General features: G+C 43.4%; 1 protein-coding gene across 2 annotated transcripts in view; it reads right to left on the bottom strand.

The window, feature by feature from the left end:
- The window catches only part of LOC126470305 (IDLSRF-like peptide), a 232,013-nt gene that overhangs the window by 80,412 nt on the left and 126,018 nt on the right, over positions 1 to 25,583 (bottom strand). The window contains exon 2 of one of the 2 annotated variants that reach the window (XM_050098075.1): positions 10,713 to 10,853. In XM_050098075.1, the coding sequence (XP_049954032.1) occupies positions 10,713 to 10,853 (141 nt within the window). The remainder of the gene's footprint in view (positions 1 to 10,712; positions 10,854 to 25,583) is intronic. The other variant, XM_050098076.1, reaches the window with a different exon arrangement.

The raw sequence follows: 25,583 nt of genomic DNA, 5'->3' as shown, positions 1-25,583 counted from the left end.
AAAACCGCTTTAGGAACCATCCACGGGCTGGCCGGCACATCAGACCTCGACACTAACCCGCCGGGCTGATTCGTGCCGGGAAAGGGCACACCTCCCCGCTCGGGAAGCAGAGCGTTAGATCGCGCGGCTAGCCGGGCAGGCTAAATATAAACTTACTCTTATAACTGTTTCTTTACTGGACTGAGTAAGGTGGCACAGTGGTAAGATAGTGGACTTGTGTTTCGGAGGGTGGCGTTCCAACCCCGACGCCACACGTCCATTTTTAAATTTTCCATGATTTCCCTAAATCGCTTAAAGCAAATGCCAGGATGCTTCCTTTGAAAAGGATAAGGACTATATTCTTTCCCATCTTTGCCCGATGGAAATTTGTGCTCCATCTTCGACGAATTTGTCGTAGCTGGAAAGTTAGAATCATAAATTACTTCTTTCTTCTCGTTTGTGTAGTATAAAAATAGGTGAATCAAAAAGCAATTATAGAAATTGGAAGGCTTGAGAACGTATGTTTGGTAAACGTTCTGATAGGTGTAATTCTTGGTTCAAAGTATGTGAGAGATTGAGATCAGTGAAACAACATAATACATTGAGAAATTCCCTTCGACACGCAAAAGACATCATCAGTAATTTGATATAGAATTGTGCAATAAACTGCCAACTAAGGAACACCAGGTGCTGAAACAAAAGGAGGAGCAACGTGTGGCAAGTACATGATAAGTGCTGTGAAGGGTCGTGGTTGTGCTCGCGGCGTGCTTGAGTGCAGTGGTCGCCTCACCCTGCCCAGCGGGAACCACGAGGAGGTGTTGAGCTCTCCCGCCGGGATGGTGGGTGGGGGTGGGGGAAGTGGGAGAGGGGGGGGAGGGGGCAGGACCGGGCATGCAGGAGAGGAACCATGCGGTGCACACATATATCATCTCCTGAGCTACAGTAATTCTACGATAAGCGTGTAAATTTGTTTCAGTTCTACAAGATTGGGCCTTCTTAAAATATAAGACCCACGTGATTGATTCGTTTGGTTCGATACTCCTAAGATACTTACAAGGGCAAAATACTGTTTACATTCTGATGCTACACAGACTGTGGCACGACTTCTGCGCCAAACTCTGAAAAACGTGTCTCGTAAAGAGCAAAGAAACATCATTTGCTCATTGCTTGCCTTACTTTTTGACGTGAAAACGTCTATCCGCTCGTCGTTCGAGCTGTCGTGTGTAAGAAAATACCTTCAGATTTGAATCGCTCATGGCTACGAGACTAATAATGCGTAAACAGTGGTTTAGCCCGCAACAGATAGATCATGTTTGTACGTGTTTGTCGCGATGTATTTGTTTTGCCTGTGACATCGTTGTACCAGTGTAGGCGCATTAGCTCTGTGTAAAGTTATAAATTCGTGTAGCGTGGAAACGCTTTCAGCTATGACGTTGATGCAGATGCAACTGCCAAGAGCATACGGCGCACTACTAGGACCCAAGCGGGGACAATAAAAATATTCACAGAGATATAAGTGAAACTCAGTATTAAATGCAAAATCATAAAATAATGGAAGATGTCATATCATATGACTCCTAAATACGCTCGGAATTATAAAAAACTAGAGTCAAAGAAAATCTTACGTCGAAAGGAATCCAAAAAGCCCTAGAATGTCCAGTACCGAGTGAGTGCAAGAGCTATGGCAGCATCGAAAAGGAACTGAAGAACGCGACGTAAAGCGTTTACATAGCTGGCTCATCGGGCATGCAACGGCCAGCGTCACTCCACACTTGTAATTTATTTATTCTGTAACCACTGTACTATGTAAAAATCGTATTAAAGAGACTGATTACTAAATTAAATATTAATACGAAACCCTTGTTATGATTTCTTCCGTCGCTTACACGAAAACTCTACGAAACGGACCCGAACTGCGCACACAGAAATTATTTTGTTGCTCATTTTCTGGCGCGAACATTTCTGTGGGATGGTAACCAGGCGACTTAGATGTAAACGTGTAGCTCTGTAGTGTGATCACTTTGATGATCACGTGCAGAATGTAGTGCCGTATTTGTGTTGTTGCTAGTGATAAAGGGAAAAAGAGAGTGTAAAACACGTTGCCTGTACATACGTTAACTGTACTACTCTCGAACAGCACCAAGGTGTATGTTTCTGTCCTCATCTAACTGGTGGATCGCTTTTAATGGTTCTGCATGCTCTTATACTGCGAAACGATTTTGGCCTTAACACAGAATATCTGTTCATCCTCCTATGACCAGAAATCTTGTGCCATTTTCTCCAGCGCCCTGCTGACCAGCTACTGCAGAAGAAAATTTAAAAAGTGAGCCTTTACTTCCATAGTGGAGAACACGCAGTGATGAAGTACCTAAAATACAGTAAACTTGTTTGCCAGATCTGGGCTCCAAACCGTATTAGGTGGAAAGTGAGCCACCCATTGTGCTAACAGTGCGTGCTTGTCGGCTCTACCTTTGAGATAGGTCTTTTCTCTATGTTCTCAAACCCTGGGCATGAAAAGTACGGAGTGGTTCTTGAAACACTTTCCTGTAGGGAATTATTGTTTCCAGTTACTAAATATTGAAGTATAAAACTGGAGCAGAAGGTGTTCTAATCACGTTTCGTAGTTGTACACCCATGGAATATAATTAATCTAAATTAAGGGTTTTGTTTGTTATGATGAAAGACTTTTGTTCATATTTTTGTTAATATTTCTGTAGAATCTTGTGAAATCGGAATGCCTACGGAATATCTCCTTTTCTGTTTTATTAAATGCAGAGAATTAGTTTCATCCATGAAATTCCACCTCAAGCGTTAGTCAACAATATTTCTACTATCCCCTGTAGGTTGGTATGTATGATAGTTTGTTACTGATTATCAATGCGGAGAAGAGTAATGCGAGGCCTCCTAAAGCAAAATGATATAAACATATCTGCAAATGTTCAGTGCTGTAAAAATGAGAGGCAGTAAGATTCAGGAGTAAATGATAGTATGCGTGAGGAGTAAAGGAACTGAACAGGATAATATCTTCAGGCATACAGGATGACTTCAGAAGAGACTCCAAAACGAAGGACAGTAATAGTACTGATGATCTGAAGCGAAAAAGGTCATGTGAACATACCTTTACCAATAACGCTTATCTTTTGGATTTGCAGAAACCTTCACAAAACTGCCGGAATCAATATTTTAAGTTAAATTTTCCATGAAAATACTACGGTACACGTTTTTTGCTTTAGATGAATATTTGAGAAGAGAAACTAACCAATCGTTAATTTGTGTCTAACTATTACAACGGTTTAAAAATGTAGCCTTAGTCCTCAGGCGCATGCAACATGATGGATCGCTGCTCTTCTTATGTGAAGAGATAGTAGAAGAGACATGACTGTCTTCCTCCCTGAGCACAACGGTCGAGAAATAGCATGTGTTAAGATTTCTATCGATGTGATTTGTTCAGCTGCTAATTTTTGTACTCTGAGGTGACGTAGTGACGATTTGACTGACCATTTGAATAAAAGAAGTTAAGACATTAACACAGATATATACGAGGTCTATTCGGAAAGTAAAGCCCGACGGGGTGCGAAACGGAAACCGCAGTGAAAATCCGATGAAGCTTTCCACAGATGTGTTGGGCAGCGTCTCTAGTATGCCTGTCGATCACATCATGTGGCTCTTTCCAGTTCTGAACGCACAGTGAGCACGTAAAGATGCTTAGAACCGTAGTGTCTCCCGCCAAGGACGAGGGACAGGTGTGAGAGTTCGCCTAATGTCATGCAGCCCACATAACATAACTGTCATACGTTTCCTCCTGCATGACAATTCTCGGCCGCAGTCCGAAGGGCAATGAAGATGCTCCTGCAGCATTTTCGATGGAAAGTGTTTGATCAGCCACAATAGAGCCCGTAATTGACTCTCCCTGAGTTTCATCTCTGCTCACGTGAGCCGCTGGATACGAAGACAACGTTTTGGCACAGACAACGAGCCGTAAATCAGCTTAAAGAATTGGTGGGAAGAACAGGCGGCTGCCTCCTATGACGAGGGTACGGGAAAGTAGGTACAACGCTACGACAAATGTCTAAATCTGATCGGCGACTATGTAGAGAAGTAGCTGGAAGGTGTAACTAACTGTTGCAAATAAAACATTTTCGATTATGACAGTGGTTTCAATTATGCGACCGATCAGACCTTATTTTTCGAATACGCCACGTATTTAATACTTCCGCATAAAAAAAATTATGATCTGGCATGTGAGCCGAAATATATCAATATAGGCGATGTAAATTTTAATAACGCATTGAAACATGTAAGTCTCTCATGGTTCTGTAACAAAATTATAGAAATTTAATTTATGGGGTTTATTCAATTTTATAAAGACATTAAAACCAATCTAACATGACTATTTTCACTTCAGACTATTAGTACTATTGCTTCCACGAATATAAATTTATCTTCATAAATCATCCTGTACATTTTTTGGAACACTGTACCAGAATTTCTTTCAGTAGGAAGTATTGCCACTAGAGCAGTATTAATATACTGATCTTTTCATATTCAACGGAATGGAACGTTATAAGGTCACATGCAGCCAGGCATCGTTACTAGTAACACTGAAATATGACTTCCATGATTTCTGTTATAGTAAGTTGTGGTTCTACTTCATATGTTCAGCGTGTAACTGAATTGTACCACAAACTATCTAATAACTGATCAGGCTGCACACTGCAGTTCCCATGCAAGCAGTTGGTTGTCTGAACGAACACAACACTCTCATACCGTTTGCGCCCAACACAACCACGACAGCAGATGGATGGCCAAGCGCTAAGTCTGTTGCCTCAACAGGTGATAGGTCAACAGGTGGAGACACACCAACAGGTACAGCTCCACTCGTAGGTTACGTATCCTTTGCTCAAACAAGTTTCTGGCGCCACAACTGTATTTCAAAGGTCGGCTCCGCCAGTTGCCGACTTTTCACATCTTGCGTGAATAACTTATTGTAGCCTATAACACAATATCTGTACATGTATTATATCTCACGAAGAGAAGAAACGCTGGTAAATTATTTACAGTACAGACGTAAATACTTAATAAGGGTTTCACATTGATTTTCATCCTCTTAGGCATTGTGCGTAGTGTAACCTAGCAGAAGTCTTTACCAGTTTTACTTCGTAAACACGTGGCCGCTTACGAGTGGATGTATCGTTAAGACCACAAAGCCTTCTAAATATCGGAAAACAAAATTACACTGTAGCTGAAAATGATTAGCGATTTTCAAAGACACTTTAATACTCCGTTTGTTGTGCAAACGAATTACATGTAGGCGATTAGAAATGGAAATTTTCTTAGTTTTTCTTATATCTAACCTTGGTTAGTCGTTCAGGCGAACTCGATTTATCGTATGAGACATATCTTTGTCATATAACGTGTTAATTTAATTGCTACAAAGGTATCTGTCAAATTAAAGTCAGTTTTTTACTTTTTTTCCATTTCCAGCGAATGACTGTAGGAAAGTACCTCATACGGATGGGTTCTGTGACGAAAGGAGGAGACACCAAGTCAATGCCGGGACACGAAAGAGAGTCTTTACATATACTGTATTACCACCTGAGAAAAATACAGAAAGAGATTGAAATAGATTTTGGTATACTGCAGCTTGAAAGGTAAAGTTAGTTTTTGGAAGACTGAAAGTCTGAATCACACTTTGAGCAGTAGCACAAGTTGGATGCCTCAGATAGTCACAACGTTGAACTAAAGAGAAAAATGGGGTTCCGAATACTAGTACAGCAGTTGAAACCTTTTGTGACGAGTCATTACAGCGTGCACTCTGTTAGAAAATGCATCATTAATACCCGTACTTCGTTGCTGTTCTCGGTAGAGTTCAGAGAGATTCCTTTTCTCACATGTTACTAGGTCCTCATAATGAGAATTAAGCTGTCATAGCTTTTACAAAGATACAAAGTAATACATGAGGAGCATAAAAATAACAAAGGCGCCAAAAATACGGTTAGTTTCCTTAAATGTTTGGTTTAGAGACTTCGAAAATTAAGAACCGGTATCTCGGTTTGTCAGTGCAGCGCATTATCGATCAAAGCTTCGAGGATTCGCTGGAAATTCGTATTTTTAGAAGCATTGTTTCTGAAAAGTTTTTCTGACTGACAAACACGCCTGTCTGTCGCTTGCTGAGAAAAGCAGGTCTTGGAGAGGTACACTTTTTTTTAACAAATCTGAGCCGGCAGCGCGCTCGTGTAACGCCGCAAGTAGGGCGCAGGTGTGTGGGTCGATGTGACAGCGCCCCGCCTTATGAATAATGAAGCGAAGGGCGTTGCGTCATGCGACCACTCGACAGCTGTTTACTTCAGCTGGCTCGTCTCCCACAATAGGAACCCTGTCTCATCAGTCACCGAATCCTCTTGCCGCATCCTAATCAGACGTGGCCAAACTAACTTCATTGCCTCAGATGGTCTTCACAATGCGGCGCATGTGCATTCGTATCCAGAGTTTAGGAGAAACAATAGAGACTAGCTAAAATGGCAGCAACCGCCAGGAGCATTAGTACTGCAGAAAATTACCCCAATGGTACTTCAATCGGTTTGTTTTTATACTCATGTAACGAAGGTCGTGGGACACCTCCCAATATCGTGCCAGACTCTCTTTTTCCCGGCATAGCGCAGCAACTCGACGTGGCATAAGCTTCACGAGTCGTTGGAAGTTCCTTGTAGAATTATTGCGTCATGCTGCCTCTATAGACATCCATAATTGCGAAAGTGTTGCCGGTGAAGGATTTTGTGTGCGAACTGACCTCTCCATTATGTCTCATAAATTTTCGTGGGATTCATGACGGGCGATCTGGGTGACCAAACCGTACGCCCGAATTGTCGAGAGTGTTTTTTCGAACCATTCTCGTATAATAACACACATAAAAATTCCGTCGTTGTCTGAGAATAGAACGACTGTGAATGGCTGCCAATGGCCTCCAAGTACCAGAATATCCAGAGGACCTAGTTCATTACATGTAAACACAGCTCACAAAGTTATGGAGCCACCACTAGCTTGCGCAGTGCCTTGTGGACAATTTGGGTCCTGGGCTTCGTGAGGTCTGCGCCACACTCGAACCCTACCGTATGCTCTTACCAACTGAAATGGGACTCATCTCAACAGGCCACGGTTTTCCATTCGCCTAGCATCGAACTGATATTGGCATGAGCCCAGAAGAGGCGCTGTAAGCAATGCCATGCCGTCGGTCGTCTGCTGCCATAGCCCATGTACACCAATTTTTTGCCACACTGTCCTGACAGATATGTTCGTCGAACGTTCCACATTGATTTCTGCGGTTATTTCACGCAGTGTTGCTTGTCTGTTAGCACTGACAACGCGACGCAAACAGCGCTGCTCTCGGTCTTTAAGTGAAGGACGTCGGCCAATGCGTCATCCGTGGTGAGAGGTAATGCCTGAAATGTGTATTTTCGGCACACTCTTGACACTGTGGGTCTCGTAATACTGGATTCCCCAACGATTTCCGAAATGGAACGCCCCATGCGCCTAGCTCAACTACCATTTCGAGTTCAAAGTCTGTTAACTCCCGTCGTGCAGCCATAATCACGTCGGAAACCCTTTCACATGAATCACCTCAGTACAAATGATAGCTCTGCCAATACACTGCCTTTTTATACCTCGTGTACGCGATGCTACTGCCATCTGCATATTTGCATATCGCTGTCCCACGACTTTTGTAACCTCTGTGTACAACAGACAACAGCATGTTTGCAAGGGGAACGGCATCTGATGCCGTTAGAGATAGGCAAGATTCAATTTGGTCGAGTGAGATGGTGGAATCCTTTACTGGATGATCTGCAGCTCATAGCCGCCAGTAGACTGGAGGCAGTTCAAAACCACAAAGAAACTACTTGGGCTCAACTAATTATGCTTCTTTGGTTCACTGACTCTGGCAATAATTTTCTTAAGTTCCACAGTTTCAGCACCGCCAAGCTTCCGTTACGGACGGTAGAGGCCAATGATGGGTGATGATGACCAATTTTGCTGCTATGTCTGAAAAAGGAAAAGACTACGTTACAGTGTCATGTATAAGTGCAGTAACTGCAGAGCCAAGAAGACTCATTAAGTCAAAGGAAGGAACTTATTGAGTGGGAACATCAACACGTACCCTTACTTACACCTCAGATAGGAGGTTCTCTTCACGGGATACGTTTTCGATGTGACAAGAGTCAAATACCTGTTATTTTCAGTCAGAAAATGCATCAAATCTTTTGACTCTGGAGGGGCACAGCGGGTTTGCTACTGCTCTAGGCTAGGTGGATCCACGGACCTCCATGTTTCTCCTCATGCAACTTTGACTGGATGGGTCTACAGAGATGAGAAGTGAGCTACTAGCGTACAAAGGGTGAGGTGTGTAAAACAGGCCACACTCTTCCGGAAGTTATCTCACTATTAAGTGTTATAAGATTTGCTGGAATTGGAGATACTTGGTTCATTGTGTATTGGCCTTTGGTGCAACCTTTACGAATCTGTCACAGATGTGCCATAATATCCGTAAGAAAATGAGCCCAGCCGAATTTCGAGTAGTAAAAGTTCATTTCCTAGTATATTAGTGTTCTTAAATGTTTCACTAGCAAATCTGAAATTTCTCATACTATGGAAGGTATGTTGGTAATCTCCTCTAACGCTATAACGAGAAGTACAAATAAAATTATTTGAGAGTCACAGGATGATTTCGGCTACCAGCTTGCTATGTGAGCAGTTATTATTTAGACACAGGAAAAGCTGTGTAAAAAGGTACTATGCCTTTTATCGTATACAAATTTCATTTATTCTGTGAGCATGTCGCAATAAAGAATAAAGAATCTGGTTAGATTGATCCTAAGAATACGTTCCATTCCGTTGTACTTTCGCTGAACATTTCCCATTGGATCAAAGAGATCCTTGCACAAAGTCGTTACAAACTTCTCGAATTACTCGATTTTCTTTTACTTATGACCGTACTTTAATTAACTGTAAATTAATCATAAATAATTCGTTATTGCTACATTCTTCCTCTAACAGAAACGCTGCAGTATATCGCATTTGCAGTTAACTGATCTGCGATCACCTGACAAGAGATTCACGCACGACTCAGTCACGTTACGGAAGTTCCGCACATCCCTACGAATACTTAAGTACCAGTGCCACTTTGAAATTGCCTAAAATAACTCATTTTTCTAAGACTCCCTGATTACCAAATTCTTTAGGAAACAAATCATTGGAAGCACTTCTCGACTTTGTTCATCCATTCTTTCATTCACTGTGGATCGTACAGTCAGTTATTCTGCTTCCAAACTGAAAAATATAGCAGTGGCCATACGACGTTTGTGGCCATCGTCTTAATAATCATTCCGTGACGTCCGCCATTCTCTCCGAGTCAAACAGTACACTGCAGTCCCACCACAATAACAGCAAGCGAAACAGTAATTCTTCCTAACATCTGAGTCATCTTAAACAATCACAATGCAAGCTCACAAAGCCAAATTCTCAGTCTTATCAAATAGCCTAAGGGATTCTATGTCGTGTAAAATTCAGTCAAGTAGTGTACTACCAGTCCAATAAATTGCGCTCCCGATGGATTTAAATCTTTATGCAAAGAATAGGAATACTAGACGTTCAGCTGCAGTCACATTCCAGTTAGATGTGCTGTTAATATTAGTGACAGAAAACTGCCTTCTGTGTGCTTCGGGTGGTACTTCTGCGTGGAGTGTGCGGTGATGTTTGAGTAATCTGGTGAAGGATTTTCGCGTTTAGTTGATGTCGTGATCGCGTGCGCTCAGAGCTAGTTATCGACCTCTGCCTTCAATTATTCAAAGCTCTCGCTACTGACGTTGCACCATAAGGGCACAATATTTCTTCACTGAATGAAAGACTGCGAAAACTTCGGACTCCGGAATGAATTCAGAAACTTAGACGTAGTTCCTTCTGTCGTCCTTGCTGTGGAAGGAAGAAACAGTTAGCAAGCAAGTGCAAGACAACAATTCTGTGAATGCCATACGACTGTGCTTAAAAGTCTACATCGTGCGTAGTCCAATAAAGACGCTCCATGCAACCAAGCGACCATCCCCTGCATCCTGTCAACCCCCAGATGTGATTCTCATCGTCAGTATAAATTGCATATTGACAAACTGAACAGCATCTAATACACGGGGACACGAAGTTTTAACTTTTAACAGCTTTTGTCTCTTAATCAATGAAATTTGTTTCCCGACTGCATAAAACTTCTGCTATAGTAGTAATGTTGAAAATCGTATCTCCGCTTACTTCTTTCACATGCATTTAAATTGATCAGAGTTTCTCAATAAGTGTGAGCTAATCACCGGAAGTTTTTCTTCTGCACAGAAAATAAGTCCATGGAAAAAAGTAAGTGAAGTAGCTGAGGTTCAAGAATCTAGAACAACGTGCTCCTGTACCAGTAAATGGAACTCTTGTATTTGAAATCCGTCGGACAACTTTCCAGTTCGACTGTATATTTAGTACACTTGCAAAATGATTTTTCATTATAATATAGGAATGAACTTTCGTGAACCATCATTCTGTTGTAGCTGCGTAGTATCGCTGCATACTAATAGGAAAATTGATTGCTGGTTGAGCTTCCGTAAGAACACACGTGGCGGTTTGCGTGATGCAGGGGCTGTGAGCGTGACGTAACGTCGCGTGGCGTCCAGTAGCCAGCGAACGCCTAGTGCCTAGAACCTAGTCCTTACCTGCGGTGCAGAGCCGTGTGTCCTCGTCGTATCCGTCAGGGCAGTCTGGAGCGCCATCGCACAGATACTGGATCGAGATGCAGATGCCCTTTCCTTCACCACCAGGACATTTGAATGGCTCGTATGGATGACAGGCCTCTCCTGTGACAAATTCCATTACTCTTGGTACCGCTCCACATACAGTAGAAAGTTACATGTAAAATGTAATGTTGCCACACATATAATGACATAAAATAAGCACTCTAAGTCAATAGCAGCACGGGCACAAAACACGATATTTTTATATGTGGGAATTACATACTAACCTGTTCAGTGCATCAATAAACACAGCTTGACAAAAAAATTTAAGCACCCAGAAGATACAGACGGATGTCAGTGTAATTTCGTCCACGTAGACGCAATCGGCGGCTACGTGAATGAATAGATTTCTAATTCTCTATTACAGGGAGAATGACCACCAGAGTATATTAGTTTTGCTTGTTTTTTGGCATGGTATGGTATGTAAGTTGCGTGAACAGAATCAGATGTTGCGTGATCACTGTGAAGGATACGGAGACCCCACGTATGCGCTCGAGAAAGCGTTATCAGCACTTAACAGAGTTTGAAAGAGCCCTCAGTGAGCGTCTCCATTTGTCCAACTGGTCAAATCGTGCAATATCCAGGTGTGTTGGGCATTCGGATGCGACAGTGGCCTTACGTTCAGCAACATGGGGGCATGAGGCTAGGAGTACTCATCGTCACAGTTCCGGACAACCACGTCTGACCACCACAAGGGAAAGTAGCTGTACTGTGCACTAGCACATCATAAACCTTCACATCAGCGCCTATCAACCGAGAACAAGTAATGAGCTCCCTACGACATTCTATGCCACCCAAAACCGTTATCAGCAGCGGTACTAGAGACAGTACTGCCCGCAGGGTGCCGTAACTCCAAAACACAATCGCGACCGGGAAGCACGGACTGCTGATGAATGGCGAGCAGTGTGCTCAGCGATGAATCGCGGTTGTGCACTACGTTGAATGACCATCGTCGGCGAGTATGGTGGCGACCTGGGAAGAGGTCCCAATCTCCCGATGTTCGGGAGAGGCGCAGCGGTGCTGCTTCTGTCGTAATGGCACGGGAACCTTCACGGTCGACTTCAGGTCACGGCTAGTAGTGATTGAGGGAACTCAGACTCCACAACTGTATGTCGCAGACATTCTGCATCCTCATGCGTTGCCTATAACGTTAGAGAGTCGTGGTGCTATTTTTCAATACGACAACTCTCGCCGATGATGGCACATGTCTCTATGAACTGTCTGTATGTTGAGGTACTCGCGTGGCCAGAAGATCTCTAGATCTGTCCCCAATATAATATGTGTGGCATCCAGCTCTGACGTCGACTCCGTCTCAGTGCCAGTGTGAAGGATCTCAAGTGCCAGTTACAACAGCTGGGCCAGCATGCATCAGGAGAAGGCGCAACGGCTATATGAACCTCTTGCCAACCGAATCAGTGTATGCATCCAGGATGGAGGGGCTGGGACACTATACCAATATCTGGTTTCATACTACCAATTTCTTTGTAATTTTGACTTGATCTTGTAATCACTACGCCGGACGTAGTGGCTGAGCGGTTCTACGCGCTTCGGTCAGGAACCGCGCGACCGCTACGGTCGCAGGTTCGAATCCTGCCTCGGGCATGGATGTGTGTGATGTCATTAGGTTAGTTAGGTTTAAGTGGTTCTGAGTTCTAGGGGACTGATGACCTCAGATGTTAAGTGTCATAGTGCTCAGAGCCATTTGAACCATTTTTGTAATCACTGCAATAACGTCACATGAAGTTTCCTTTCCTTTCCTACTCCCCTTGCAGGTATTTAACATTGTTTGTCAGGCAGCATAGTTGCAGGATCTTTCACTGTCATACCTACATCGTTTAATGACATTAAATACCTACACGGATAGTATTCATGCCCGTATACCTAAATGATTAATTTTTCGGAGTTACACGACTAAATTACTGCCAGACTGTCAGTATTTTCACGAATTATTATTAAGAGTCTACATTCAGGACGTCAATTGAAAGAACATTTAAACTCAGGATATTTCGACAGAAGTTTAGAGTTCAGTGACATATTGTGGTAGAGCAAGCTACAAGCCATGATTCTGAGTGAGCATATATCATAAGTGATACTCGATGACATACCTCCCAAAGAACAGATGAGATGAAAATGTGTATCCTGTGGTGAGTAAAATGCAGAGGTTTTGGCCATCATGCTGTTGGCCCTTACATACTCTGATCAGCCAGAACATTATGACTACCTACCTAATAGCCGCTATGTCCAACTCTGGCACCGACAACAGCGGGGTCGGGTCGTGGCGTGGAAGCAATGAGGCCTTGATAGGTTGCCGGAAGGAGTTGGCACCACATCTACATACACAAGTCCCCTAATTTCCGTAAATTTTGGGGAGGGCGCGATGAGCTCTGAATACATGTTCAATCACATCACAGATGTGTTCCATCGGGTTCAGATCTGATCACGCCAGCACATCAATTGGGACTCAACACTGTGTTCCTCGAACCACTGCATCACACGCCTGGCCTTGTGACATGGCGCATTATCATGCTGAAAAATGCCACTACCGTCGGGAAACATGAACGTCGTGAAAAGGTGTGCACGATAATCCTTGACCGTCATTGTGCCTTCCACGAGATCGACTGGACCCATGGATACCCACACGAATGTTCCCCAGAGCATAATGGAGCTGCCGACAGCTTGTCTCCGTTCGCAGTACAGGTGTCAAGGAGCTGTTCTCCTCGAAAACGACGGATTCGCGCCCTCCCATCGGCATAATGAAGAAGGTATCGGGATTCATCAGAAAATGCAACGCTCTGCCACTACACAAATATCCAGTGTCGATGGTCGCCTGTCCATTTCAGTCTTAGTTGCCGACGTCGTAGTGTTAACATTGGCATGTGCATGGGCCGTCGGCTACGGAGTGTTCGGTGCGCTGTGTGTTCAGACACACTTCTACTCTGCCCAGCATTAGAGTCTGAGGTTAGTCGTGCAGTTTCCGAAATGCTCTTGCCGAGCCTCTGGGCCATCGAAATCTGCCCTCGGTCAAACTCAGATAGATCGCTCGCCTTCCCCATTCAACAGACGGATAGCACGCTCACTGATACTACATGCACCGTGCTTGTGTCTGACAGCCATTCTTCACCAGGTGACGCTGCTGTCGCCTGGTGGGGTTTAGTAGGTCGGTGTTCATAATGTTCTGTATGATCAGTGTATTTAGAATGAGACGTTTGGGGCATTGTGATGAAATGGGAATTGCTGCATCCTCTAAACTTTCTAAGAAATCTGTTGACGTTCTGAATGCAAATAATTTGTAGAAACTGTGATCACTGACGATATCTCAATGTATCCCTGTCATGAACCACTATGTGGCAGCAAAATGTATGCTTTCGGGTGTCACATCAAGAAAATCGCAAGTCAGATATTAAAATGCACCTTGGAGATGATAAGCATCTGCAGATAGAGGAGAGTGTTGTACCTAGAGTATACTGTACCTTATTGATAGAGTTTAAAAGCGTATATTTCTTCTTTAAATTTTCGATCTGGTTACTGATGTTTTCTCTTTGCTTTAAGCTTGACAATCATGTGTTCCCTTGCGGTTGTCAAGTTGCGTTTTTCTAATTGTAAGAATAGAAACCATTTAATTCAAGAACTGTTAAGACATTGAATTATTACCGTGTGAATTATGCAGAAATTCTGTAAATTGGTGACCCCTGAAATATTAAAGAGCGCTGAGGCCCCAGGAAGTGTGCCAAGTCAAACGGTGACTTTACGTCACGACTTCAAACTGGTCCAGACGGAGACACAGCTTTACAATTGCAAGACAATCTGCAAAAGCGAATTGACAACCTTTAAATTCGAATCTTGATACGAAAGGACAGGAAATTATCTCCCCAAATGACGAGACAGTACGGAAATATGACAAGTAGTTTCCCCGCTGAATCTAACGTAGTTTCCACCCATCGAATGAAGGTGCAGATTGCGAAGTTCCTACCAAAAAAGCAGGAACTGTGGTTCGTGATTTTGGATTTTGAGTTTATGCAAATCAACGCTGTGGATGATAACTCGAAATGTGCTGTGGTGATTAGCAGTTTCGATGCCTGGGCAGTGTCAATGGTTTCGGATATTACACTCCTAAGACAAAAAAAAAAAAAAAGACGCATCACGAGTGAGTTATCTGTATTGCGACGGAAATCGTTAGATATGTGTGTATCCAAAAATGATTATAATTTAAAAAACTGGATAATTCATTCAAGAGAAAGAGCTTGTCAACAAAGTATTGGTTCACCTCTGCCCCTTATTCAAGCAGTTATTCGGCTTCGCATTGATTGACAGAGATGTTGGATGTCCACCAGAAGGATATCGTGCCAAATTCTGTCTAACTAGCGAGTTAGAGCTTCAAAATCCCAAGCTGATTGGAGGACTCTGCCCATAATGCTCCAAACCTTCTCAATTGGGGTAGAGAACCGGTGCGTTTGCTGGCCAAGGTGGGCTTTGGCAAGAAATAAGACAAGAAGCCATACAGACGTGAAAATTTTTCTGCTCGTGAATCGTAGTTAAAAGTGGGGGAAACATCTGTTACAATTTACTGAACCGAGAAATCTGATCACAGCCTACATTACAAGTATTACAACATAAGAATAAAAATGCGTTTAAACTATTTTCCATATTAGCGATTTCTTGCAAATAACTGTATGTCCCTTTTAACTTGTCATACAAAATATTATATGACGTGTGAATATAGAGAACTATAGTCAAATAACGTGTGCGTTGGCTAAGAACAGCCGGCTTAGTATCATCTGTCAGAGGTAAATCTTGAAAGAGATATCCTGCCCCACATCAGCAAGAAAGAATGTCATTTACTCATGATATGCGGTCTCAGTGCTGACGAATTCTTGTAAACTTGGCCAATATTGTTCTGGAACTGCAGCCGTAATGGGGCATAATACTACTGCAGTGCTGCAATGTAAGTGCTGAAGATATAAACTGAAGAGAACCAGGTGAGCCGTAAACCCAGCAGCGGATCGTGAAATACTGCATAAGCACACAATGACAGGTACTTCCACCACCTGGCAGACAGGACGTACATTTTTGGGCTCAACGAGAGAACAACGCAGGAGATTTTTTCTGCTCATAAATATCACCAGCGTCTGCTGTAACAAGGATTCCGTGTACATATTGTACTGAACATTATTTCTAAGGAAATCAAATTTGTTGTTTTTGTTGTTGTCTTCAGTCCTGAAACTGTTTTGATGCAGCTCTCCATGCTACTCTGTCCTGTGCAAGCCTCTTCGTCTCCCAGTACCTACTGCAGCCTACATCCTTCTGAATCCGCTTAGTGTATTCATCTCTTGGTCTCCCTCTACGATTTTTACCCTCCATAATGCCCTCCAAAACTAAATTGGTGATCCCTTGATGCCTCAGAACATGTCCTACCAACCGAACCCTTCTTCTAGTCAAGTTGTGCCACAAACTCCTCTTCTCCCCAATTCTGTTCAATACCTCCTCATTAGTTATGTGATATACCCATCTAATCTTCAGCATTCTTCTGTAGCACCACATTTCGAAAGCTTCTATTCTCTTCTCGCCTAAACTATTTATCGTCCATTTTTCACTTCCCTACATGGCTACACTCCATACAAATACTTTCAGAAACGACTTCCTGACACCTAAATCAATACTCGATGTTAACAAATTCCTATTCTTCAGAAACGCTTTCCTTGCCATTGCCAGTCTACATTTTATATCCTCTCTACTTCGACCATCATCAGTTATTTTGCTCCCCAAATATCAAAACTCCTTTACTACTCTAAGTGTCTCATTTCCTAATCTAATTCCCGCAGCATCACCCGACTTAATTCGACTACATTCCATTATCCTCGTTTTGCTTTCGTTGATGTTCATCTTATATCCCCCTTCCAAGACACTGTCCATTCCGTTCAACTGCTCTTCCAGGTCCTTTCCCCGCCGGGAATCGAACCCGGGTACCCGGGCGCGGGAAGCGAGAACGCTACTGCACGCACACGAGCTGCGGACTGAAAGGTTCGGATTTAAGGTCCCGTTGACGAGGAGTTCGTTAGGGACTGAGCACAAAGTCAGATAGGACCGAAGCAATAACTTATTTAATTTTAGATAGTGTTAATATGGAAGCAGAACTACACATCGTTTATATTAAACAAAAAGTTTGACACACAGACATCTAACACTACGTTGTGATGTTCATAAATTTAAACACATTTCAGGTTCAAATGGCTCTGAGCACTATGGGACTCAACTGCTGAGGTCATTAGTCCCCTAGAACTTAGAACTAGTTAAACCTAACGAACCTGAGGACATGACAAACATCCACGCCCGAGGCAGGACTCGAACCTGCGACCGTAGCGGTCTTGCGGTTCCAGGCTGCAGCGCCTTTAACCGCACGGCCACTTCGGCCGGCCACACACATTTCAGGTTTAGAACATGTAATGTATCTGGGTTCCTGATACAGTTAAATACCTGTAGTCACACAGATTAGAATCTGTTTAAGATGGGCGTTGATGGGACCTTGTCCCTTTCGAAACACAAAAAATACCTTCAAATACACATTTTGAACCAGACACTGAAAAACGTTTGCCGCTCGTCAGTGCAGTCAAGGATTTTGGTCTTGGGGTCACAGTCTTGTAAGATTTTGCCACTACCTCACTTACCCTTCATTCAGATATTTTCCTGATGGCAGCCTTCAGTTCAGCACGCATTCACTGTCATTCGTCAGAAAACAAGGATGAGAGTCGTTCAGTAAGTAATTCAAAACTTTTTTTTTTCAAGAAGGTTGGTTTTGTTCAGGATTCCAATACACCATATCATTCCTCACTCTTTTGGCTACGAATTCTTATGTGTTAACATAAACTCCGTTCAGTGCGACGGCATTACGCCACCTTGCTAGGAGGGCCTGTATGCTAACATGGTCCCACGCTACTGATCGACGTCGAAACCAACGTCTTGCTGAATCAATAACCTCATCATCCACGTACTGCTTCCTACGGAATGCATCTTTCATTAGGCCAAACAGATAGGAGTCGGAAGGTGCGAGATCCGGAATGAGGAAGGACAGTGCAACGAAGTTTTGTGAGCTCCTCTCGGGTACGCAAACTTGTTTGAGGCTTTGCGTTAGCATGGAGAAGAAGTTCGCCTCCATTTTTGTGGCGACGAACAGGCTGAAGTCGTTTCTTCAGTTTCCTGACGGTAGCACAGTGCACTTCAGACTTGACCGTTGTAACATGAGGGAGGGTGTCAAACAGAATAAACCCTTCTGAGTTCCATAACACCGTCAACATGAGAAGGCGCAGCTTTTGAGGAGAGGTGGTGCGGCGCTAGTCCATGGATTGCCGTTTTGTTTCCAGTTCGAAGTGGTGAACCCATATTTCATCGCTTGTGAGGATGTTCGACAAGAAACTGTCACGATCATCCTCGTAACGCACAAACAATTCAGCAGAGATGGTCCTTCATTACCTCTTTATTGTCTTCTGCTAGCCAGTCATAAACCCAGCGGGCATAGGCCTTTGAATACTTGTCAGCAGTACTAAGACTTCCAGTCGTGCAGCAAGATGTTTGATTGTGATCCGTCCATCACCCAGAATGAGAGTGTCCGCACGTTCCAAGACTGCAGCAGTCACAACTGTGTATGCCCAGCCGGCAGGTAGGAGATCGGTTAGGTTTGCACGACCGTGTTGCGATGGTTGCAGACACCTCGCCCAACGACTCACCGTGCTTTTGTTGATTTCCAGGCCTCCGTTGACATTATGCAAGCTCCTATGAATATCTACGAAGCTCAGGTTTCCCGCAAAAGAAACTCAATGACAGCTCTCTGCTCGGAAAACACTTCCGTTGCAGACACCATTTTGAACACTGCGTATAGAGCCGCCATCAAACGGATTGAAGCGGGAATATTTCGCGATGTCCCACAACAAATTCCGCATATTTTCAGCCGAAAATCGCTGTGAAAAAAATGCGTTGTATTGTTTATTTAACGTCTGTCGTAAATCATATCGTCTTTGTGGCTGGTGCTTCAATGATGTTGCAAAGAGCGTTTTCTTCCAGTTCATAGTAGTACGATGTCGTTTGAATCACCATGTGCGGCCGTTAAACAATAAGAAAGGTAAAGTACTTCCTTTTTCGCAAATTGCTTGGCATGTGGCAAGGCTACTGCCTAGCTCCAGTCGCGCCCGGCTGAAACCTTCCACCCTCACCCTGCGTCCCACTCTCCGTTGCACTCGGAGCGCTAGATAGGAGCGCAGCCGTAGCGGTCGAGCCGGCAGGTTCAAATGGTTCAAATGGATCTGAGCACTATGGGACTTAACATCTGTGGTCATCAGTCCCCTAGAACTTAGAACTACTTAAACCTAACTAACCGAAAGACAGCACACACATTCATGCCCGAGGCAGGATTCGAACCTGCGACCGTAGCAGTCTCGCGGTTCCGGACTGATCGCCTAGACGAGCCGGCAGGAACCACAAGGCATCTTACTCCGGCTGGCCAGATAGTGATTTGACCCCCAGTCCTCCCGAAAAAGAGTGCACTGTATACGTCACTGCACCATCTCACTCTCTGGCATAGAAAAAAAGCGTGGTGAGGCCCACGGCTTTTATTTTAACGATCCTGGTTGCTGTGAATCCTAAGTGCTCCCAACAGCGACCACTGTGCTTTTGAACTTCTTTAGTCCGAATAGATATCCTTCCTCCAAATCGTTTCTGGAGACGCTTTCACACAGGACATTACTCGTCCAGAAAATACAATGAACCCTTTCCACTCTTCTCTTCGTGACTAATCAGGCTTCAGTTCTGCATCTGGTAATTCTTCAAATTTTTTCCATATTACACGTACTTACGAATAAGTTGAGTGGTTATTTACTAGTGTCACTTATCCCATAACAGATAAGTCGAATGTGGATCAGGTTACTAATATTTTCAGTTGGGCACATACTCCTCAGCATGGATTTGATAGCACTATTCATTAAGTCTGAATTCTCCTCGAAATTCGGGAGCTTTTAAGAGCTAAACTTGCAACCAAAGCTACGCACTCTTCTCGAACCACAAATGTGTAAGCTTTACACTTGTATTTGACACGTCATTGACGTTGTTCTGAGCGTTCGATACGCAGACTATAGTGTACTGGAACGTCATGTGCCTGGCCCTTATTATTCTTGCAGACACGTTGTCATTCTGTAATCCCCATTCTATTGTCACACATCGCGAGTGAATCGATGCACTGCATTTTGCGATTCACTCTCTTCTGCTACGTTTTTTAGCCATGGCCTTCTTTATCGCTCTTTGTTTCACGCCGCATTTCCTCTGCCAACGCCTCGGCGCTGTAATAGAGCTTAGTTCAACAATTTCAGTCAGAGAAAGCAAGGTTTTCATTGTTTTGAATACGTTTGTTAAAATGATGAATAGTTTGAGACAGCCTTTCATAAGCACATTTCCTAACACCAACCTGTAATATGTGCGTTTTAATTATCATTGGGCTACGTTACGGCATTGTTCTCCGTAATATGTTATATTTGTAGGGAAGTGTAAATATCAGTTACTAAACGCAAAACGCAATCATTCACATGCACTTAGAGAATGTAAGTTCTGACACTAAAACACTGAAACAATTTTGAAGTAATGTAGCACTCACAGAAAATTTTTCAAGGATATGTTTCTCAGAGAATGCTGCAGTCGTACACAGCAACACAGATTTTATTCGTTGAAAAAGTGTGTGATCAAGTACCCAGCAGGAAGGTTTAATGTTTGAATTGAATCCTCACACAGAGACCGTGAAAAGTTTATTAATACATTAGTTCGGAGGATTATAATTGTATAGTAGAGAATGTTGTGGCGTAACAAGCTTGCTACGCCACACTGGGAAGGGAGCCGAAAGAAAGGCACGCATAAACACACGCTGACTGGCGTCAAGTCTGGAACAGGATAACTATTGAATGGTAGCAAGAAAAGTACGTAGCTGCTTTATACTTAACTTTTAATCTTTGTTGGTTACACGTTCTTCTTGAGACATTTACACGATAACTCTCAAACTAGGTAAGGCTAATGGCGCCTTGCTAGGTCGTAGCCATGGACTCAGCAGAAGGCTATTCTAACTGTCTCTCGGCAAATGAGAGGAAGGCTTCGTCCGTATTGTCGCTAGCAATGTCGTCCGTACAACTGGGCGAGTGCTCTATCGTATCTCGACACCTGCCTTGTGGTGGCGCTAGGTCTGCGATCACACAGTGGCGACACGCGGGTCCGACATGTACTAAATGGACCGCGGCCGATTTAAGCTACCACCTAGCAAGTGTGGTGTCTGGCGGTGACACCACAGAGAACATTGCTGAGTCTACACAAACACCCCGATTTGTTACACTGAACACGTATCGGAGTAAATACTCAAAGGGACCTCCTCCAACGTAAATCCAGCCTCCGCTCGTCATCGCATGTGTGCCGCAGATGATGAGAAATGTCTGGTGTAATTTGTACCGTCTGGCAGTCTGTCAAAACGCCCAATCTGAGAAATAGTTCACAAGCAACGACGGTGAAATACGCCACGGGCCCCCCACGCTCACGCAGAAAAACATCCGGGCTGCGTATGCAAGGAGGACGTTTTGACCAAGGAATCGATCGGTCTGACTCTCCCCATTTACCATCAACGCTATTGTGGATTAATGTACCAGGTGCCGACAGACTGCAACATGCGTCACAGCTACAGTGAGCCGAGCGGAGCTGTTGTTGGGAAGCTACTGTCTTGCAACTACCTGCGAGAACAAATGACATTTGTCGAGTATTCGACTATCGTCTCTGTCCGTGCGCAAATTGAGGAACCTATCAAACGGCATTAACTACAATGAGTGTTACGCATTTTTTGAGGCACTGCGTATGGATAAATTAAACAAATCGAGGCCTACGCTATTTTACAATTTTTTATTGTATTAATATAAAGGCACTTCAGTCTGGAACCGCGTGACCTCTACGGTCGCAGGTTCGAATCCTGCCTCGGGCATGGATGCGTGTGATGTCCTTAGGTTAGTTAGGTTTAAGTAGTTCCAAGTTCTAGGGGACTGATGACCACAGATGTTACGTCTCATAGTGCTCAGAGCCATTTGAACCATTTAATATAAAGGGTCCACTGGTGTTGAAACTTCACACACTCTGTATATAACATTTAATGAAATCTCATACACTGGACACCGTAAAACTTAAAATATTCATTCATTTATGGACAAGTGGTTAATCTCAAAGCTGGTGAATATAATATGTATAGAGATAGATTTCTAATGTTGTAGTTAAGGAAATGAGACAGCCAACTAACCGAAGTGCTAGAGAAACAACAGAACAGTAGACTATCATCATCTACTGTTGCGTGAAGCGCTTGGTAGGAGGTGTCTTTTACCTGAGAAAATCTGTTGTACGATAAAATATTTGTTACAGCTACTGGAGACTAGTGTATTATCTGGTTCTGATACTTTAGCGTTTTTGAAAGAGCAGCAGTACTCAAAGAAAGTGTAAACTGAAGTGCCAAAGACACTGGTAAAGGCATGCGTATTCAAACACAGAGATATGTAAACAGCCAAAATAAAGCACTTCAGTCGGCAACTCCTATTTAATACAAAAAGTGTCTAACACAGCTGTTAGATCGGTTACTGCTTCTACAGTGGCAGGTTATCAAGGTTTAAGTGAGTGTAAACGTGGTGTTATAGTCGGCGCACGAGCGATGGGACACAGCATCTACGAGGTAGCGATGAAGTGGGAGTTTTTACGTACGACTATTTCACGAGTGTAGCGTGAATATCATCAGGAATCCGGTAAAACATCAGATCTCCGACATCACTATGCCGGAAAAAGATCCTACAAGAACGGGACCAACGACGACTGAAGAGAATCGTTCAACGTGACAGAAGTGCAACCTTTATGCAAATTGCAGCGGATTTAAATGCTGGGCCATCCACAAGAGTCAGCTTGCGAACCATTCAACGAAACATCATCAATATGGGCATTCGGAGCCGAAGCCCCACTCGTGTACTTTTGATGACTTCACGAGACAAAGCCTTACGCCATGCCTGTGCCCGTCAACACCGACATTGGACTGTTGATGGCTGGAAACATGTTACCTGATCGGACAAGTCTCGTTTCAGATTGCATCTAGTGGGTGGACGTGTACGGGTGTGGAGACATCCTCATGAATCCATGGACCGTGCATGTCAACAGGGAACTGTTCAAGCAGGTGGAGGCTCTGTAATGGTGTAAGGCGTGTGCAGCTGGAGTGACACGGGACCCCTGATAAATCTAGATACGATTCTGACAGGTGGCACTTACGTAAGCATCTTGTCGGATCACCTGCATGCATTCATGTCCATTATGCATTACGACGGACTTGGCAATTCCAGCAGGACAATACGACACCCCACACGTCCTGAATTGCTACAGAGTGACTCTAGGAACACTCTTCTGAGTTAAAACATTTCCACTGGCTTCCAAACTCCACAGACATAAACATTATTGAGCGTATCTGGAATGACTTGCAACGTGCTGTTCAGAAGAGATCTCCACCCCTTCGTGCTCTTACGGTTTTACAGGCAGCCCTGCAGGATTCATGCTGTCAGTTCCCTCCTACCTCAGACATTAGTCGAGACCATTCCACGCCGTGTTGCGGCACTTCTGCGTGCTCGAGGGGGTCCTACACGGTATTAGTTAAGTGTACCAGTTTCTTTGGCTCTTCAGTGTACCGTGTTTCGTTAGGAAATGTTAAATTTACTACCGACTTATAAAACATGTTGTGTGGTGTGTGTGTGTGTGTGTGTGTATGCGTTTGTTTGAGAGAAAGAGAGAGAGAGAGAGAAAAAGAGAGAGAGATGGAAGTGGAGAAGAGAGAGAGACATATAGATAGTAGGAAAGAGACTATACCAGAATTTCATTTGTTTTATGGTGATTAACGTCGATGTTTCACTTACATGATGACTCAAGTTTCGGTATAGAGACGGTGCCAGCTATAGCCTATTGATTAGAAAGTGCCATGGAGTTTCCGGTTTGTTGTCGAGCAGTAGTCTGCAGCAGCGAAATTTCGTTGGGTTTGGGTTTGGGTACGTCTTGTTCGCCTGAAGAGTTCAGTAGATACCATTATAGTGCGATAGCAGGCTTACATGCCTGGCTCTTACTTGCGGGACTGTTGGCAGCAGTTTATCCATTAAGCGTTTAGTAAAATTACGAAAGTGCATATATGATGCAGTGAAAGGCAGCTCGGAGTCTACAGTATCGATACCATCATTCTCTCTCCCCCCTCCCTACCCCCCAAACCACTGATGTTCTCCTTGTAGTACAGTCCAACTTCAGCTACTACTGTACAGCAGCTGCTTCTTCGGAGAAATTTAATAGTGTAACTGAAATCGTAGTCTGTTTCACTTCGCACAAACTATCTTTGGTCTGGAACGAAACCCAGCGCGGTAGAGCAAGTAAGCTAGAGTGTCTCGTTTACGTGGTTTATCTGATATGCACAAAACAACTATATTTCCTTAAAAATCAAAATCTGATCAGAACGAAAACAGATGGGCAGATAATGTATGCTGGTCACCTACTGGCACAGAAAAAGCAGTTAAAAATTATTCTATAAGTTGAAAATATCGCTTCATACAAAGCTTATCGTAGCACACCACATCTGCAAGAGGAAACTATCTGAAGAGAATAACAGCGTCACAGGCCCCTCATGTAATCCTCCTGGACAGTTCGGAATGTTCATAATCTACTGATGGGCAGCCGTTTCAAGTAGCTTCTCAAATAATATAACAGTTGCAAATTTATGTTCGAGAGGAACGGACGTAGTTGCCAATCGAGATAGTTAAATCATTGCTCAGCAAAATTCAGGTTTCTGAGGTTCTTAGCAACGTTACTATCGTTTAACGTATTCGAACTGTAACTTCTTGATTTATTTTCTTAACAGTTTACTTGAAATTCACTGGTACCATTTGACAGCATTGAATTTCATTCATTTCATATCCATGACCACATTCTTTTCATTTTGTTTTAATTCGAATGAACTGGTGCGTATGCGTATGACAGCCTAAACCACGGTCTTCCGCCATATGTAATCCTTTGATGGTGCTGTTCCCCTAAGGTAAAATCTATGATATTTTTTCGGAAAACTAACAGAAAAACGTAAGTGGCATTTAAGTTTCGGGTGTTTCCAGCGTTGTCGGGTGGCTTGAACTAGCTAAGGCGATTGGTGTTGGTAAGTTGATGGTTTGTGGTCGGATCCAAGTCTGGTACATATATATATTTATCATTACTTATAAATTACATTACAGGTTCAGAACTTCTGAAAGGGGTTTCCCTGATATAAATTCGTGTTATTGGGATCTATTCAGTGTAGCCTCACTTGATCCTTTTATGTCATATCACTGAAGTTCATAAGAAAGGATTCTAAAGTAATGTAATTTATTTCCGAATAAGGTAGTCTACAAGGATCCCGGTGGTCCGGTTCTGCAATCTGGGGCACATGCGCGCTTGATGTCCGTTTATACGTGATATACTATGTAGCACAAACGTTAGGTAATTTGCGGAGATCACCGAGTTAGGGTAGCAGTTGTAAAAAACTGGAAATGCACTCACCAGAACAGAAGTTCTAATCCCCGTCCGGCCATCTAGATTTAGGCTATGTTTCCCTCAGAAATCATCAGTACATAACATTTTAGTTTTACCACTGCATATATGACTCTTTGGTGGGCTGTGTATTTTCAGACTATGGCGTTTCATTTCCAAGGGATACTGAATTATAATTTATTTTACTTATTGTTCTTTCATCCTGCACGCCTCATA

This window comes from Schistocerca serialis, chromosome 3 (assembly GCF_023864345.2).
Source record: "Schistocerca serialis cubense isolate TAMUIC-IGC-003099 chromosome 3, iqSchSeri2.2, whole genome shotgun sequence".
Classification (NCBI taxonomy): domain Eukaryota; kingdom Metazoa; phylum Arthropoda; class Insecta; order Orthoptera; family Acrididae; genus Schistocerca; species Schistocerca serialis.
The sequence above is the reverse complement of the archived record's forward strand: the minus strand, read 5'-3'. Positions and strand labels throughout refer to the sequence as shown.